Source organism: Trichosurus vulpecula, chromosome 2 (assembly GCF_011100635.1).
Source record: "Trichosurus vulpecula isolate mTriVul1 chromosome 2, mTriVul1.pri, whole genome shotgun sequence".
NCBI classification, from domain to species: Eukaryota; Metazoa; Chordata; class Mammalia; order Diprotodontia; family Phalangeridae; genus Trichosurus; species Trichosurus vulpecula.
The window spans coordinates 17,278,474-17,295,429 of record NC_050574.1 but is presented as its reverse complement, the minus strand read 5'-3'; the positions used below and the strand labels follow the sequence as shown (position 1 = coordinate 17,295,429).

Genomic DNA, 16,956 nt, shown 5'->3' with positions numbered 1-16,956 from the left:
ACAGGCTGTGTGTACCACTGGTATCCTCCAGAAATCATGAAAATTTGAGGAGGGTCTTCTACACACTGGAAGGACCCTCTGGTTATCATCCAGCAAGACACGGACAAGAGTCACAAAGAATGGGCCAGCAAGAATGTTTCCCATTGAGGGGAAGACCCCCATCCATGAAATCTCAGCTCTCTTGGAGTATGTGCGTGGCTGTGTACATATACATATAACATATATATATATATATATATATATATATATATATACATATGTATGTATGTATATAACTAGAGACAGAGATAGAATTGAATTAAATGCTTGCAAAGGATGGTACTTGTACTATCTCATGATCTCTCAACAATCTTTTGAGATGGGTACTATAGGTGCTACCATCATCATCTTACAGATGAGGGAACTGAGGCAAAGGAATCTTAAGTGACTAGTAAAGTTATCCCTTCTACATCCTGGGAGATAAGGGCACAGTGCCCCAGAGGTCTCAAAAATCCTCATTAAAATTTTGGCCCTTCCTTCATACCAGAGAATTCTGAATTTTTTGTTTCTCTTTTATGGGGTGTTTACAGTACCTTATTGTAAAATTTGGATTAAGTATTTGGTCGTAGGCTCTGTGTCCTCTGATGGCCTCCTGAATCATGTGCAGCTTTCGTAAAACTCCCCCAAAATTTCCGTTTAATTTCTTATACCCATGATATATCAAAACTGTGATGAGGAAGGATAACTGGGACCAGGGACTATTTGTTCTTGCTGTGATATATGTCTAAAGCACTGTTTACATTCAAAACTGCATCTGTCCACTACCTCAGATACAACCCTCTATGCCTGGGGGGAGAAATAGAATGCATCCCCCAGAAGCCTGGCCAAGGAGTTTTGCTATGTGGCTGGAAGCCCCAGGCCCAAGGAGCCTAAGAGTGGGGCCAGTCTCTCATGGAATCCAAGATTTAAAACTGGAAGGAACTTTAGAGGCTATCCACTACAACCCTCTCATTTCACAGATGAGAGGGGAAGGCACTTGCCCCAAATCACATAGAGAGTAAATAGAAGAACCAGAATTTGAATCCAGGTCCTCAGACTCTTTATCCTTCACTCTGATGCCTTTCGTCTTTGCACCCTGCCCAGACCCACTCTCTCCTCCCAGGCATTCTACCAGAAGTGAGCGTCCACGCTCCTGCCACAGATGATCCTGTACACAGACGACAGCAGGTGAGAGCTGACCTCGTCCTGAACATGCCTGGCCAGGCAGGAGGTATTTCCTTTTTTTTGTGGTTCGGGATTGTTGGCTTTTCTTTTTTTTCTTAGTAGAGAGGAGCCTTGTAACAATTTTAAAAGTTCCAAGGGGCGTAGCGTGCAGAACGTGCTCACTCTAGAAGGAGCACCACTCGCTGATAAAGTCAGGAAAGCTTTAATATGAGCTAGCAAGTCGGGTGTCCTACAAGTAGGCACACACTAAGCAGAGTTTAGCAGTCAAGTTTATCAAACCATTTCCCCTCCCCTGATTCTCCATGTTCGTTCATTATAATTTTGTTTTGGTTTCGGTCAGTCTACTTCCTGAATGGTTTCTACTTTGACCCATCAGTTTAACTATGACTGTTTTTATGGTTTTACAGCTCGTTCCTTTTTCTGTTCCAATAACCTTGCTGACGTATCTCACTACTGTTTCTCACACTAGTCTCCGGGTAATTTAATCATTTTATTAATAAAGCCGGCCTATTTATTAACAAAATAAGGATGGTCACTTGGCTGTCTCTCTTAGACCAAAGACCCATCGTGGTGGTGGGGTCAGAGTTCATATGCCCTTCGAAGAGCAGGTGTTCCTGAGGGGTAGCAAAAAATTAAAGGTTAAAAATTAATGAAAAATGAAGATTACAATGAGAAGTTGAGCTATGAGGGTTTTGGGACACGTAACTTGAATCACCCAAATCTTAGCTGCAGACATTTATCAATTTCCCTATGATCTGTTTGGAAAAAGGGAGAGTCAACACTTCCCCAGAACAGTCCAAGCAAACGCTTAGCCCAGACTTAGAATTTCCCTTATTATCTCTTTAGATGATGGCCTGGGGAAATCTGCCTAAGAGTTTCCACGCTGATTGTTTTTTTGGATGAAGAAGTAGAAAAGGGGAAAACCTTGGTCCTAATTCAAGAATTAGTCATTACATACAAAAGTGAAATGATCATTTCTCACAACCAGGAGTTGGTTTGGGAGGGTCAAGGGGTAAATGGTCTCAGCTTTACAACCACCTCTGTATTCAGCGTACCCAGGGCCTCCCACTCCTTGCTTATCCACATACAGCAGAGGAAGGCAACTAGGTGGCACAGTAGATAGAGGGCCAGGGCCTGAGATCTGGAAGACCTGAGTTCAAATTTGACCTCAGACATTTACTAGCTGTGTGACCCTAAGCAAGTCACTTAACCTCTGTTTGCCTCAGTCATCTCATCCGCAAACTGGGGATCGTGATAGCACCTATCTCCCAGGATTGTTGTGATAGTAACTATAAAGTGCTTATCACAGTCCCTGGCACATAGTAAGCATTAAATAAATGTTAGCTATACATTTCCCTTTGTACTTTTAGCAAGACAAATGTAACCTGACTTTGAAGCCTAGAGCAGATTTTTTAGCTTTATATTTGTGTCTCCAAGGCTTGGCACAGCTTTCCTCTCCCTTCTCCTTGCTCTCTCTCCTGAGCACCCACACCCAAACCTCTCCAACCAAGCACTGTCTAGAGAACATTCAGAATCCCTCTTCTAGAAGCTGCCGGAACTCCGGGGCTCCCCTTTACAACAGCCCTACCCAGGAAGTCTTACTTACCACTAGCTCCACCCTATTGCTGATAAGAGCATTTTAAATCCTCTGGAGAGAAAGGCATTTCCAGGAAGAAGAGCTTCTAGCAAGCACAGAGGAACACCAACAGAAAACAAGTAAGTGTACATTGGGATATTTTTTTATTTACATTTTTTAATTTAAATTTCTAATTTTTAAGCAATCATTTTTTTAAAATTAAAAAAGGGCCTTTCACACCATGGCCTGGCCTTTCTTTCTTATTATGCACTATTCCCCTTCAAACACTCTAGGGTCAAGCCAAACAAGCCTTCTTGTTTCTCCTATATGACTCTCCAGCCTTGGAGCCTTTGCACAGGTAGTTCCTATCCCTGGAATGCCTTCTCATCTCATCTCCACCCTTTAAAATCCCTAATGTCTATGAAGGTTCAAGCACTGCCTTCCACATGAAGCTTTGGCTGATCCCCTCAGCTTCCTATATTTCCCAAAACAAATTACTTTGTATTTTTTCATACGTCCCCCATAGAATGTAAGCTTCTTGAATACAAGGACTATTTCCTTTTCAATTTTTTCTATCCCTGGCACATTGGAGATTCTTAATAAATGATTTTTGGTTGATGGATTGCAAGTGAGAGAAGGTGGTGGGTGCATTTGAGAGATGCTGTGGAGGTTTTTGTTGGTATTCAGTCATTTTAGTCATGTCGTACTCTTCATGACCCCATTTGGAGGTCTTTTGTTTTGTTTTAGTATAGAGAATGAGGGAGAGTGAAGAGTTGAGGATGATTCCTAGGTTGTGAACTGGGACTTTTAGAATAATAGTGATGCCCTTGACAAAAGGAAGTTCAGAACAGGGGTGAGTTTGGGGAGAAAATAATGTTTTGGACATGTTGGGTTTGAGATGCCTGTGGGTTATTTGGTGACTCAAGTAGTTGATAATGGAGTACTCAAATTTAGAAGATGAATGGGGTGAGATGTAAAGACTGGGAATCTTTTAATCGATATCATAATGGGATCTGATGTGCACACCAAAAGAGATATCATCGAGAGAGAAAAGAAAGGGGCCCAAGACATGGCCCATTAGAGCCAGTATGGATATGAGCTGTCACCACCATGTGTCTCTCTCTGGTGCCAGGGGCATGTCCTCCATCAATGAGCTCCCAGAGAATGTCCTCCTGGAGCTGTTCTCCCTGGTGCCAGCCCGGGAGCTGCTGAGGTGCTGCCGACCAGTCTGCAGCCTGTGGAGGGACCTCATTGACCTGGTGACCTTGTGGAAACGCAAATGCCAGAGAGAGGGCTTCATCTCCAGCAACTGGGACCAGCCAGTAGCCGACTGGAAGGTTTTCTACTTCCTCTGCAGCCTCCGGAGGAACTTGATCCGAAACCCCTGTGCCCAAGGTGGGTCCCACTGGTGTTGCAGGTTCTGCCTCCTCCAGGGAGCTACAGAACCAGCTGGACTTCATTCAGCTATCTTGGTCAACTTCATTCTTCTTTCTGTTTCTTTCAACTAGCAGGGCAGTCTCCAAAACTGCCTTCTCTATTCAGGCAGCTGGTGAGTTTGCTTATTCTTCAGGCTTCTTCCCATCTCCTCTCCTGTGGTTTAGAATGCCTCATATCAGGGCTTCCTGCCTCTACCACAGGGTAAAAAACTCAAAGTCCACAATTCTATAAGAGACAGACAGAGAACTTTCCCACAGTCCCTAAAGAGTTGTTTGACTCCTAATTCTTAGCTATATCCCTTCAAAACACTTTTTAAAAAAGTTACATTCAGATGACTTGCTGGACCACAATGCACTGCAGCCATCCCCACCTTTGTGTCTTTGAGCTGCGTTGAATCAGGTCTTCTAAATACATTTATTTGACATGATAGTTTTCTTTCAGGTCTTCCTACCTCTCTCTGGCTACTCTTCTTTCACAAATGTCATCTTTCTTCCCCCTTTCAGTAACAAAATGTCTGTTTTAAAAAGTCAGTGCTTTACATCTGTAAAAGTGAAAGTCCATTGGTTTCCCACTCTGAATCACATCTCTGGCATCATTCCTGGAGCTTTCAAGAATCAATTAGGCTCTCCTGGGGGCTCAGTCTCCCACATGTCATGAAGGACTGACTATTCAATCCCACTGACATTCTTCCCAGGATCCTGGGTCAGGGTCCTGTCCCCCTTAAAAGGTCTGTAGACATGAAAGGTGCATTGTGAGTGACTCCATTCCCAACCTGAGAACCTCCAGACATAAGTCCATGGCCATAGGTAAGAAGGGATTTATTCCCAAGTCAGGCCATCACTGATGACTGAGGCCATCATATATGGCCCACTGCTTGTCATTCAAGGAATATCTAACCTTGGAGGATGCTCTATCCCATTGGAGAGTCTCAGTTTCTTTGGTAACCTCATTCATTCATGAGAAGAGGACTCTCCTTCTACTGAAAATAATGTGTAGTTCTCCCATGTGGCCACTAGGTGGCACAGTGGATAGAATGTCAAGTCTGAAGTCAGGAAGACTGACTCATCTTACTGAGTTCAAATCTGGCTTCACACACTTCCTAGCTGTATGACCCTAGGCAAGTCATTTAATCCTGTTTGCCTCAATTTTCTCATCTGTAAAATGATCTGGAGAAGGAAAAGGCAAACCACTCCAGTATCTCTGCCAAGGAAACTCCAAATGGGGTCATGAAGAGTGGAACATGACTGAAATGACTGTTCTCCCAACCCAATCACCTGAAGCAGATTCCATTTAGCTCTTGTAGCTTTTTCTCCTTGTCTCAGAGCGTAGTCTCCAGGCCTTCAGGTACATTCTATACTGAAGCTGCAGTGTTAGCTTTATCCTAAATCAGGAATTCTTAACTTGGGGTCCACAGACCTGGCTAGGGATAGATTTTGGGGGGTTCATGAATGTGGATGAGGAAAACAATTACATCTTTATTTTTCCATAACTTCTAACTACAGTCTAGAGTATGCTTCAATTATGAATGTAGACAACAAAACATTTTTCTGAGAAGTGCTCCACAGGCTTCACCAGACTGTCCAAGGCATCTCTAACACACACACACACACACACACACACACACACACAATTCCCCTGGAACAAAAGTTTTTCTTCAGTGGGATAAAGGATTAGCACTCTCAGCTTTCAGCAGCAACCATTTTGGTGGTAAAAACAGGATCCAGGTAACAAGATCTTTCTGTAGTTTCTTTGGGTTTTTTTGATGGGGAAGAGTATTTTTTTTATTTTTGGGTTTTTTTTTTCATTTTCAGCAACTTTATAGTTTTAGTTTCATAAGCACGATGGGTACAATAGAATTTTAGGGAAAGCAAAAGAGAAAAGTAATGATTTGCACATCAAAGCACAGATGGGAGAAAGGTAAGAGAGGAAATCAACCAGTTGACATCAGAACTATAACTAATATCTCCAGCTTGAATATGAAGATCTGAATGGGAAATAGTAATCGGTTAACACCAGGGCCATGGCTGTCTCTGCTTGATTTTGCAGACTCCCCTTAGTCATGTGATATGCTCATCTTAAGTAAATTATGGTAAGAAAAAGCAGAAATTATCTTATGACACTAAAGTCTTTGTTGGAGTCATTTAAGAACATCCAATCCACATTAATATTAAATACAATTCTTCAGTGTCTTTGTGACTATATTGGGGTCAGCTTTAGCAGCAGGGCGACCTCCAGCTGTCCTGAAAGCATGTTTACTAGAACATGCACATGCTCCTAAGTATGGCATTTAGTCATTTGAATAAAATCAATCTGTGTATTAAGAAAACGAAGAAACTCATTATGTACGCTGCTCAGTGCATCTTTCCGTCATGATGCATCTGGCAGATGCCACAACGTTGTTGTTGTTAAGGCATTTCTCAGTCATGTCCGAAACTTCATGACCCTATTTAGGGTTTTCTTGGCAAAGATACTGGAGTGGTTGCTACTTCCTTCTTCAGCGTATTTTACAGATGAGCAACTGAGGCAAAAAGGGTTAAGTGACTTGTCCAGGGTCACAGAGTGTCTGAATCAGATTTGAACTCAGGTCTTTCTGACTCCAGGCCTGGCACTCTATCCTTTGTGCCACCTAGTTGTAAGATTGTCCTGTACTCATTTAAACTACCTTTAGTTTCTTTTAATCCTTTTTTCTTCTAGTTCCTGACTCTAATCAAACAAGCCTGATTATTCCAAGTCCCACAATTGTATTTTTCTTTGTTCTGATCCAGCCAATAGATGATTATTGGGCACACCTAGTTGGTACAGTGCCATCAGGACTGGACCTGATGTCAGGAAAACTATCCTCAGTTGGGATCCTGCTTCAGATGCTTCCTAGCTGTATGACCCTGGGCGTCACTTAACCTATCTGTCCCTCAGTTGCCTCATGCATAAAATGAGGCTAACAATAGCATCTACCCCCCTCCAACAGTGTTCTTGTGAGGATCCAATGGGATGAACCTTAAAGTTCTACAAAAACTCTAGCTTTTAGTAATCGTAGTGAAGATTTTTTTCTTGGATTCATTGCAGAACTTCGCTGCTGAGTCATAAGAATTAAAACTTTCCAGTTTACTTGCATAGTTTTACCTTTTGCCATAAAACATTTTCCAAGGTGATGAGGCCTGAGCTAAGGGGTGGCTGAATAGAGAGAAGGGCAACTGCAAGGCATGTCGTGGAGGGAGAATCCATTAGGCTTCACTTGTAGACCTCTGAAAGACCTGTTCTTTTTTTTAGAGGGGTTCAAATTTTGGAAAATTGACAAGAACAGAGGAGATAAATGGAAAGTAGAAGAAATACCTAGAGCACACGGAACAGAATTTCCAGACCCCCAGGTCAAGAGATGCTTTGTCACTTCCTATGGGTAAGAGGAATTTTTGCTTAAAATGTCTATGGCAGGGATGGAATTGGGACCTGGCTGACCAGGGCAGGCTTCACTGGGAGAGGGGGGAGGGGTCCTCTGGGAAGCTGAGGAGCAATACTTAACTCTTCCAGGGATAACCTCTTCAAGCTGGAGTTTCATTCTTCCCCTTCTTAAAAGGATGGAGATGAGAACACAAGACATTTCCTGGTGAATAGTGGGTTACATGAGTGCTGGGATGCAGACCTAGTAGTAGGATGGAAGGGTATGCACAGTTTGGTTGCCCTTTGGGTCTAATTCCAAATTGCTCTCCAGAAGGTTGGATCAGTTTACAACTCCACCAATAGTGGATTAGCATCTCAATTTTCCCACATTCTCACCAACATTGAGCATTTTGCTTTTTTGCCATATTAGCCAATCTGATAGGTGTGAGGTAGTACCTAGTTGTTTTCATTGCATTTCTCTAACCAAAGTGATTTAGAGCAATTTTTTGTATGTTTATAGATAGTTTTGATTTCTTCATCTGAAAACTACTTGTCCATATTCTTTGACCATTTATCAATTGGGGAATGGCTTCTATTCTTACAAATTCAGTTCTCTATATGTTTGAGAAATGAAGCCTTTATCAGAGACACTTGTAAAGATTGTTTTATACCTTTTTGCTTTACTTTTAACCTTGGTTGCATTGACTTTGTGCAAAATCTTTTGGATTGAATATGATCAAAATTAACTCTTTTACATTTTGTAATGTTCTTTATCTCTAGATTGGTTATGAACCTGCAATTCACTTAACTTCTCCTTTGAAAATTTGGATGCTGTACCACTTAGTACATATATGTTTAGTATTGATATTACTTCATTGTCTATGGTACCTTTTAACAAGATGTAGTTTCCTTCCTTATTTCTTTAATTAGTTCTATTTTGCTTTTGCTTTGTCTGAGATCAGGATTGCTACTCCTGCTTTTTTTTTTTACTTCAGATGACCCCATAATAGATTCTGCTATAGCCCCTTGTCTTTGCCCTGTATGTGTCTCTCTACTTCAAGTGTATTTCTTGTAAACAATATATTATAGGATTCTGATTTTTGATCCACTCTGCTATCTGCTTCCATTTTATGGGAGAGTTCATCCCATTCACACTTACAATTATGATTACTACCTGTGTAGTTCCCTCCTTCCTAGTTTTCCTACTATTTGTCCTCTCTCTCCTTTTACCCTTTCCTTCCTCACCAGTGTTTTGCTTCTGTCTACCACTTCCCCTGATCTGCTCTCCCCTCTGTCAGCCCCCAGCCTCTTTACTTAATCTCCTACCCTCCTACTTCCCTGTTAGGTCAGGATAGATTTGTATATTTATATTAGGAAGGCATAATTTATGACTTCAAAGAGAATCTCATATGTGCCTAAAAGGTCCGGAACCGCAGGATATAAGGAATTCTCTAGGCAGAAGGCAGGAGAACTAAAGCATGTATTTACACTCCACAGTAACAGGCCCACAAACCAGCGTCCCCATTTTGATATTTTGATCAAAAGCTTCCAGGCCCAATAAGTCTGCCTCACAAGAGTAACCAGGAGGCCACAGAGAAGCGAGAAGGTATAAGGCAAAAATCGTATACATGCTTCCCCTATACGGTAAGAAGATTACCCACTGGCCTCCAGTCCTTACTCAGCACTCCTCGCTCCACGTGGGTCAGCTCTGCTACCAGCAGCTCACCTTCAGCAGTAGGCGTCTCTGGCTCCAACCGGAAAAGGAAAAAGGGGTCTTCAAGCTGTCCTCTCCCCTCTTATAGAGTTTTCAATGTCCTCAAGCGCCACCTGAATGACCAGAGCCGATTGGTTCTTGGGCTGGCCCCTCCCCCTAGCGCAGACTAGGTTAACACCCAACAGGGCATGGCTCTGGAGTTAACACCTCCCCTCAGCCAGCCCCATGACTCATCACACAGGAAGTTCTCCGCTTCCCAGAAGAGAAGCAGCAGCAATCAGCAAGCTCAATGAGGTAAGCTGAGTCACTCAAGGAAAACAAAAGCCACTCTGGCCACAATATTCAACTGATTGTATATATTATTCCTACTTTGAGCCAATACTGATGAGAGTAAAGTTCAAGTAATGCCCATTGCCCATCTTCCCCTCCACTGTAATAGGTTTTTCAGCACCCCTTCATGTGAAATAGTTTACCCCATTCTACTTCTCCCTTTCTTCTGTACCCATCGTACTCCTCTTTCTCATCCCTTAGCTATTTTTTATGTCATTTCCTCAAATTTACCTTATATCCATACCCTCTGTCTGTATATGTATATATTCCTTCTATCTATACGATTAGTGGTCAATTCATGACCCCATTTGGGGTTTTCTTGGCAAAGATACTGGGGTGGTTTCACATTTCCTTCTCTAACTCATTTTACAGACAAGGAAACTGAGGCAAATAGGGTTAAGTGACTTGCCCAGGGTCACACAGCTATTACAAGTCCGAGGCTGTATTTGAACTCAGGAAAATGAGTCCTTCTGATTCCTAGCTCAGTGCTCTATCTACTCTGCCACATAGCTGACCCACTCGAACTAAAATGCCAAGCATTCAAACTCTGCTTCAGAGAATGCAACTCCAATGGGCTGTCCATGTTGTCTGAATGCAAAATGTATGCTTGCCAAAAAGATTGTTTTATGGAAAACTTACACAGGGCAAGCATTCACATGGTGGTCAGAAGAAGTGGTACAAGGATACTCTCAAGACCTCTCTTAAGAACTTTGGAATTGATTGTGTGACATGGGAGTCACTGGCATAGGACCTCTCAGCCTGGCATGCCCACATCAGAGAAGGTGTTGTGCTCTACGAGCAAAGCAGAATTGAAACAGATCAAAGGAAACACAGGATGCACAAATTTAGAGAATCTAATGTTCATATGGACTATTTGTGCCTGACCTGTGGTAGAGCATTCTGAGCTCATATTGATCTGATCAGGCACAGTCAGACACATTGAAACTTGACTCTAGCATAATGATGTCATTTTGGTCTTCTTCAAGAACAAAGGACAACAACTATCAGTGGGACAGTTTTTAAGAATTACAAGTATCATCTTTCCATGTAGGGATGTAAACAGTTTAGCTCCATTGAATCCTGTATGTTTTCTTTTCCTTTTTTACCTTTTAGGCTTCTCTTGGTTCTTGATATTGGAGATCAATTTTTTTTGTTAATTTCTGGGCTTCTCCTTATGAGAGCTTGAAATCCTTCTCTTTCATTGAATGGTCATTTTTTACCTTGAATGTTAATTTTGCTGGGTAGATGATTCTCGGTTGCAGTCCTAGCTCCTTTGCCTTCTATAATATCATGTTCTATCGCCTCCAATATTTTAATGTTGCAGCTGCTAAGTCCTGTGTAATCCTGATTGTGGCTCCCCAATATTTGACTTGTTTCTTTCTGGCCACTTGCAGTATTTTTTCCTTGACCTGATAGTTCTGAAATTTGGCTATAATGTTCCTTGAAGTTTTTACTTTGGGATCTTTTGGGATCTTTTTCCTGAGGTGATCAGTGGATTCTTTCAAGGTCTATTTTGCCCTCTGGTTCCAGGACATCAGGGCAGTTTTCCTTGATAATTTCTTGGAAGATGCTGTCCAGGTCCTCCTTTCGATTATGGCTTTCAGGTAGTCCAATGATTCTGACATTGTCTTTCCTGGATCTATTTTCCATGTCAGTTGTTTTTCCAATGAGGTATTTTATGTGTTCTTCTATTTTTTTTTCATTCTTTTGAATTCTTTTGATTGGTTCTTGATGTCTCATAAAGTCATTAGCTTTCACTTGCCCAATTCTAACTTGTAAGGAATTGTTTTCCTCAGCTTTTGTACTTCTTTTTCCATTTGACCAATTCTACTTTTCAAGGAGTTGTTTTCTTTGGTGAATTTTTGTATCGTCTTTTCCATTTGGCTGATTTTATTTTCCAAGAAGTTGTTTTCTTTTTCCAGCTGCTGACTCTTTTTTCACAATTCTCTTGCATCACTCTCGTTTCTTTTCCCGATTTTTCCTCTAGCTCTCTTATATTATTTTTAAGCTCCTTTTCGAGCTCTTCCATGAGTTCTTTCTGAGCTCGAGACCACTTCCTGTTTTTCTTTGGGGTTTTGCCCACAGGTGTTTGACATGGTTGTCTTCTCCAGAGTTTGTGTCTTGATCTTCCCTGTCTATAGTCAGATTATTTTTGTTGTTGTTGTTTGTTCATCTTTTTTGGCCTTTTTCCTTTCTTTTAAATTTGAGCTCTGTTCCCATGGTGGAAGGTGCTCTGTCTCAATCCCCTTGTGCCTGGGGCTGCAGGCCCCAACAGTTTACTTGGTGCTGCACTGATGTTAGCCCACAGAGGAACCTCAAGTCCTGTGCTTTGCTGAGGGTGTGGGGTGGGGAGTCTGGCAGTATACATGGTGCTGAGCCAGGATCCAAGTGCTAGTGTCTGGCATGTGCTGAGGCTGATGGGTTGTTTTGGTATTTCCCTAGGGCTATCTGGCCCTGGAGGTTGCCTGTTTGGCCAGGGTTATGCTGAAGCACATAGAAGTCTGGCCCCTGGAGGCTATGCTCAAGTGTATGGAAGTTCTTGGAGCCTGATAGATATTCCCAGACACCCCTCCCTTTGCTGATCCCCAAGTCACCAGCCCTTATTCAAGAGAATGGTTCAGGTGACCTGTTAGGAATCCTCACCGGATGAGGAATAGGAAAATCACTGGATTTGAAGATAAAGGACCTGACTTTGAATCTGACCTCTTTCACCTAGTAAATGTGTGATCTTGGACAATTCACTGACTTTGCTTATCTGAGCCTCAGTTTCTCCATCTGTAAAATAGAAATAACACTCATACTACCAACTTCAAAGGGTTGTTTTGAGGCTCAGATGAGGCAGGTAATGCAGTTTACTTGGTACAGTGTAAATTGCTTCAAAAATAGGGATAAGAATCAGACCTATACTTTCATCAGTACAAAGAACTCCCTCTTCCAATACAAATCAGCACCTTTTGTGCAACTCAGAGGCTTTGGGAATTGTCAAGAGCACCGAGAGGTGAAGAGACTTGCCCAGGGTTACATAGTGTGTGTCAGAAGAGGGACTGGGAAGGAAGGTCTTCCTGGCTTCAAGGCTAGCTCCCTATTTACTACACTACACTGTCTCTGCTGTATATTGATCAACTCTTGCTACTAATCAGTTCCCAGGAACCTGTGAATAGGCAGAGGGGAAGAAGAAATGGATTCAGGATCAACTTCTTTGAGTTGGCTCTTTACTGAAGACTTAAGAGGAGAGAGAGACAGACATAGATAGTGGAGGAGGGGGGAGAGAGAGTCAGGGAGAAAGAAAAGGAGGTAGAGAGAGGAGAGAGAGAGAGAGAGAGAGAGAGAGGGAGAGAGAGAGAGAGAAAGAAAGAAAGAAAGAAAGAAAGAAAGAAAGAAAGAAAGAAAGAAAGAAAGAAAGAAAGAAAGAAAGAAGGGGAAAGAGTTGGGGGAAGGAGGGAGATAGAGAGGCAGAGACTCATGTGTTATGCCTATTGCTGGGATGGGAATGGGAGGGATGATTATAGCTCTAAGTCTGACTGAGGACTGATCAATCACATGGTGAGAGAAATGATTATGAAATAACACATTATTAGGGAGATCCCTGACCTTTCCCAAAAGTTTGCCCCACCTAGACCATCTTATCTAGGTGGAGTTATTGCCCTATTCAGCTAGAGAACCTTACAAAGAATTGGATCTAAGTTGAATTGTAGCCCATTGTGTTCCACTCAGTCAGGTTTGAGCAGAGGTGGACCCTCTTTGGTCTAGAATACCCTAGGTGAGGGTAGTCTGGATAAGAGATAAGTCTCTTTTTCCAAGATTAAATGATCAGAGTCAAGTCCCCCAGCCCCTCACTAGAATAGGCCCACCTCTCATTATAATATTCATTCTTCTCATTAATTGTTAACCAATCAGAGTTGATTGCCACCCTCAGGAACACCCACTCTTCCAAGGGCATAAAAGCTTTGAGTGGGTTCCATGAGGGGTCTTTGACATTCAAGAGTGCCACTGACCCCATTTATTAATTATCTGCTGGCATGATTAATAAAATGATTAATTATCCATAAATCATGTCTTCCCCAATGGGGAAGGGCACAGCCCACAACTGAGCAGACCTAGAGCTGAAAATCTTCTCCTGTCTTTCCAGTACCTGCCTCAAGTCTCAGAGGGTGGACCTGAAAGCCGAGGGGTATTGGCAGGAATTGATGGACACAGTGAGGCCAGACATTGTGATCAAGGACTGGTGAGTCAGGCTGGAGTCTGGGGGAAGGGAGGACGCTCTCCCATCCATGAGTAACTTCATTTACACTATAACTTTGTGAAGAAATAACATTTCTCATTTTTTAAGATGGGGTAACTAAAAGCCAATGCAGTGTCTTACCCAAGCCCATATGGGATAGCAATGACAAGGTTAGAGATGCAATAAAAAGAAGGCTGGACCTAGACTCAGGGTCCTCAGTTTCAAAGATGCTCCACCACTTGCTACATTTTAGATCTTGAGCAACTCACTACATCACTCGGGTCCTCAATTTCTGCATGTGAAAATGAGGGGGTCGGACTAGATGACCCTTAAGTGTCCTTCCAGACCTAGCTACGATCCTATGAAAGTCAAGCAGGACTTTCTGGTCTCTTTCCACTCTGCTGGCAAGTTGTGGGTCCTAGACTTTCAGCCTGCTGTGTTTCACAGTTCATCTTTTCTCCAAAAGATGGTGCTCATGCCCTTTTTTAGGGGACCAGCTCTATTCCCAGACCAGGACATGACAGCTACTTCACAGGAAAGCCCCAACACTGGGCCTATGTCAAGTGTGTGGGTCTTAGAGAGCTCGTCTCTTTAAGCAGGAGATTAGGGCTTCTTTCACTGTTTCTATGAGTTTGATGATGAATATAGGTCTGCTCTACTGGGGCAAGAAACTGCACTGGGGTGTTCAGTTCAACTTCATTTACTCTTGGTGACTATGTCCTCAGTACTAGTATCTGGTGCAATCATGAGTGAAGAAGCAGGAGAGGCCTAGCTGGGCACCTGACTAATGGGCTTTAGAGTATGTTTGTGAGTCCCAGAAACTTCCTGGTCTTCACCATCATTTCCTTCTCCCCATTACTCTCCTACCCACAGGTTTGCTGCCAGAAATGACTGCAGCTGCGTCTACCGCATCCGTGTGAAACTGTTGTCAGATAACCATGAAGTCTTGGCTGAGTTTAAGCAAGCCCCTGTGTACATCGAGCAATGGAGTGGTGCTGAATGGAGAGAGGTCAGGGAAACCCTGAGAGGGGCCCATCTGGTAGGGAAGGGGGGAAGGTGGAGTGGAGGGGGGATGAGGGGGAGAGGATGCTGTTTGCAGTTTTCCCATTTCAGCTGCTCCAGCAAAACTCCAGACCCGTCCATCAGTATGATACCTCAGAATAGCTTCAAAAGTTACATGCTGAATTTATTAGATATTTTAAAAGAAAACCAGGGCAGCTATGTGGCACAGTGGATAGAGCACCAGCCTTGGAGTCAGAAGGACCTGAGTTCAAATCCAGCCAGAGACTTGACACATACTAGCTGTGTGACCCTGGGCAAGTCACTTAACCCCAACTGCCTCCCCCTCTCTCTCTCTCACAGACACACACACACACACACACACACACACACACACACCCAAGAAAAGAAAGGAAAGCAAACTTTACATAAGAGATATGTTTCATGTACAATCCTCATTCTGTTCTACTGTGTATATTGAATTACCCATTTCAAAGGTAATTTTGGTGCGGTAGAAAGAACAATAAGTTTTTCCTGAGCTCAAATCCTAATTGTCCACTTGCTCTCTGTTTCCAAGTCCCCATCATCTGCTGTCTCCAAGGAACTAGACTTGATAATGTTGGGGCTTGCCACTAGTAAATGACTAACTAGTTCCTCTGGCTTCTCTCAGGTTTCCTACACTTTCTCCAATTATCCCCCAAGAGTCCGTTACATCCACTTCCAGCATGGAGGCAAAGATACTCAGTACTGGGCTGGCTGGTATGGCCCAAGTGTCACCAACAGTAGCATCACCATTGGCCCTGAGGTCACCAGGAAACCCAGTCCTGCAGAAGTGGAGGACCCTTTCAGGAGACAGCCTGAGACCCTTACAGCAAAGACTGAGGTTGCCAGTTAGGGAATGGGGAAACAAACTGTGGTACATGAATGTGATAGAACATTACAGTGCCATAGGTAGGGATGAATATGAAGAATTCAGAGACTTATATGAACTGATTCAGAATGACACTGGATAGGCGTGTGACCCTGGGAAAGTTACTTAAGCTCTGACTGTGGATAGGGGTATAGTTCATAATCAAACAAGAGATACAAAGGGTCATGGGAGGTAAAATAGATAATTTTTATTACATTAAATTAAAAAAGTTTTTGCACAAACAGAACCAATACAGCCAAAATAAGAAGAGAAGCAAGAAACTGGAAGGGAAATTTTACAGCAAGTTTTGTTTTTTGATAGAGGTTTCATTTCTCAAATATATAGGGAATTGAACCAAATATATAAAAATAAGAATAATTCCTCAATCGATAAATGGTCAAAGGATATGAACAGGCAATTTTCCTTTTTTTCTTTTTAAAAAATCATTTATTTATTTATTTGCTTATTTATTTATTTTTAGTTTTCAACATTCACTTCCATAAGATTTTGAGTTCTTCATTTTCTCCACCTCTCTCCCTTCCCCAAGATGGTGTGCAATCATACACATTTATAGTAAACATATTTTCACATTGGTCATGTTGTAAAGAAGAATTAGAACCAATGGGAGAAATCACAAGAAAGAAGAAATAACAACCACAACAAAAGAGAAAATAGTCCGCTTCAATCTACTTTCAGACTCCAAAGTTCTTTCTTTGGTGTGGATAACATTTTCTATCATAAATCTTTTGGAGTTGTCTTAGATCATGGCATTGCTGAGAAAAACTAAGTCTATCAAAGTTAGTCATCACACAATGTTACTGTTACTGTGTACAATGTTCTCCTGGTTCTGCTCGCTTCACTCAGCATCAGTTCATGTAAGTCTTTCCAGGTTTTTCTGAAACCATTCTGCTCATCATTTCTTATGGAACAATAGTATTCCATCACATTCATATACCACAACTTGTTCAGCCATTCCCTGGTTGATGGGCATCCCCTCAACTTCCAATTCTTGGCCACCACAAAAAGAGCTGTTAAAAATATTTTTGTACATGTGGGTCCTTTCACCATTTTTATGATCTCTTTGGGATACAGACATAGAAGTGGTATTGCTGGGGCAAGTGGTATGCACACAGTTTTATAGCCCTTTGGCCATAGTTCCAAATTGCTCTCTGAAATGGTTGGATCAGTTC

General features: G+C 42.3%; 1 protein-coding gene across 1 annotated transcript; it reads left to right on the top strand.

The window, feature by feature from the left end:
- The first annotated feature begins 2,887 nt into the window (after positions 1-2,887).
- On the top strand, positions 2,888-15,933 carry LOC118838721 (F-box only protein 6-like). The gene is made up of 6 exons (XM_036746082.1): positions 2,888-2,919; positions 3,912-4,174; positions 7,484-7,610; positions 13,765-13,860; positions 14,731-14,866; positions 15,527-15,933. Exons 2-6 carry the CDS (start codon positions 3,916-3,918, stop codon positions 15,749-15,751), a joined length of 843 nt encoding a protein of 280 aa, XP_036601977.1. The 5' UTR covers positions 2,888-2,919; positions 3,912-3,915; the 3' UTR covers positions 15,752-15,933.
- The last annotated feature ends 1,023 nt before the right edge of the window (positions 15,934-16,956 follow it).

Coding starts and splice junctions, on each gene's coding strand:
- LOC118838721 (XM_036746082.1), top strand. CDS start 3,916: ATGTCCTCCATCAATGAGCTCCCAGAGAATGTCCTCCTGGAGCTGTTC. Junction 13,861..14,730: donor GACATTGTGATCAAGGACTG/GTGAGTCAGGCT, acceptor TCCTACCCACAG/GTTTGCTGCCAGAAATGACT. Junction 14,867..15,526: donor GTGGTGCTGAATGGAGAGAG/GTCAGGGAAACC, acceptor GGCTTCTCTCAG/GTTTCCTACACTTTCTCCAA.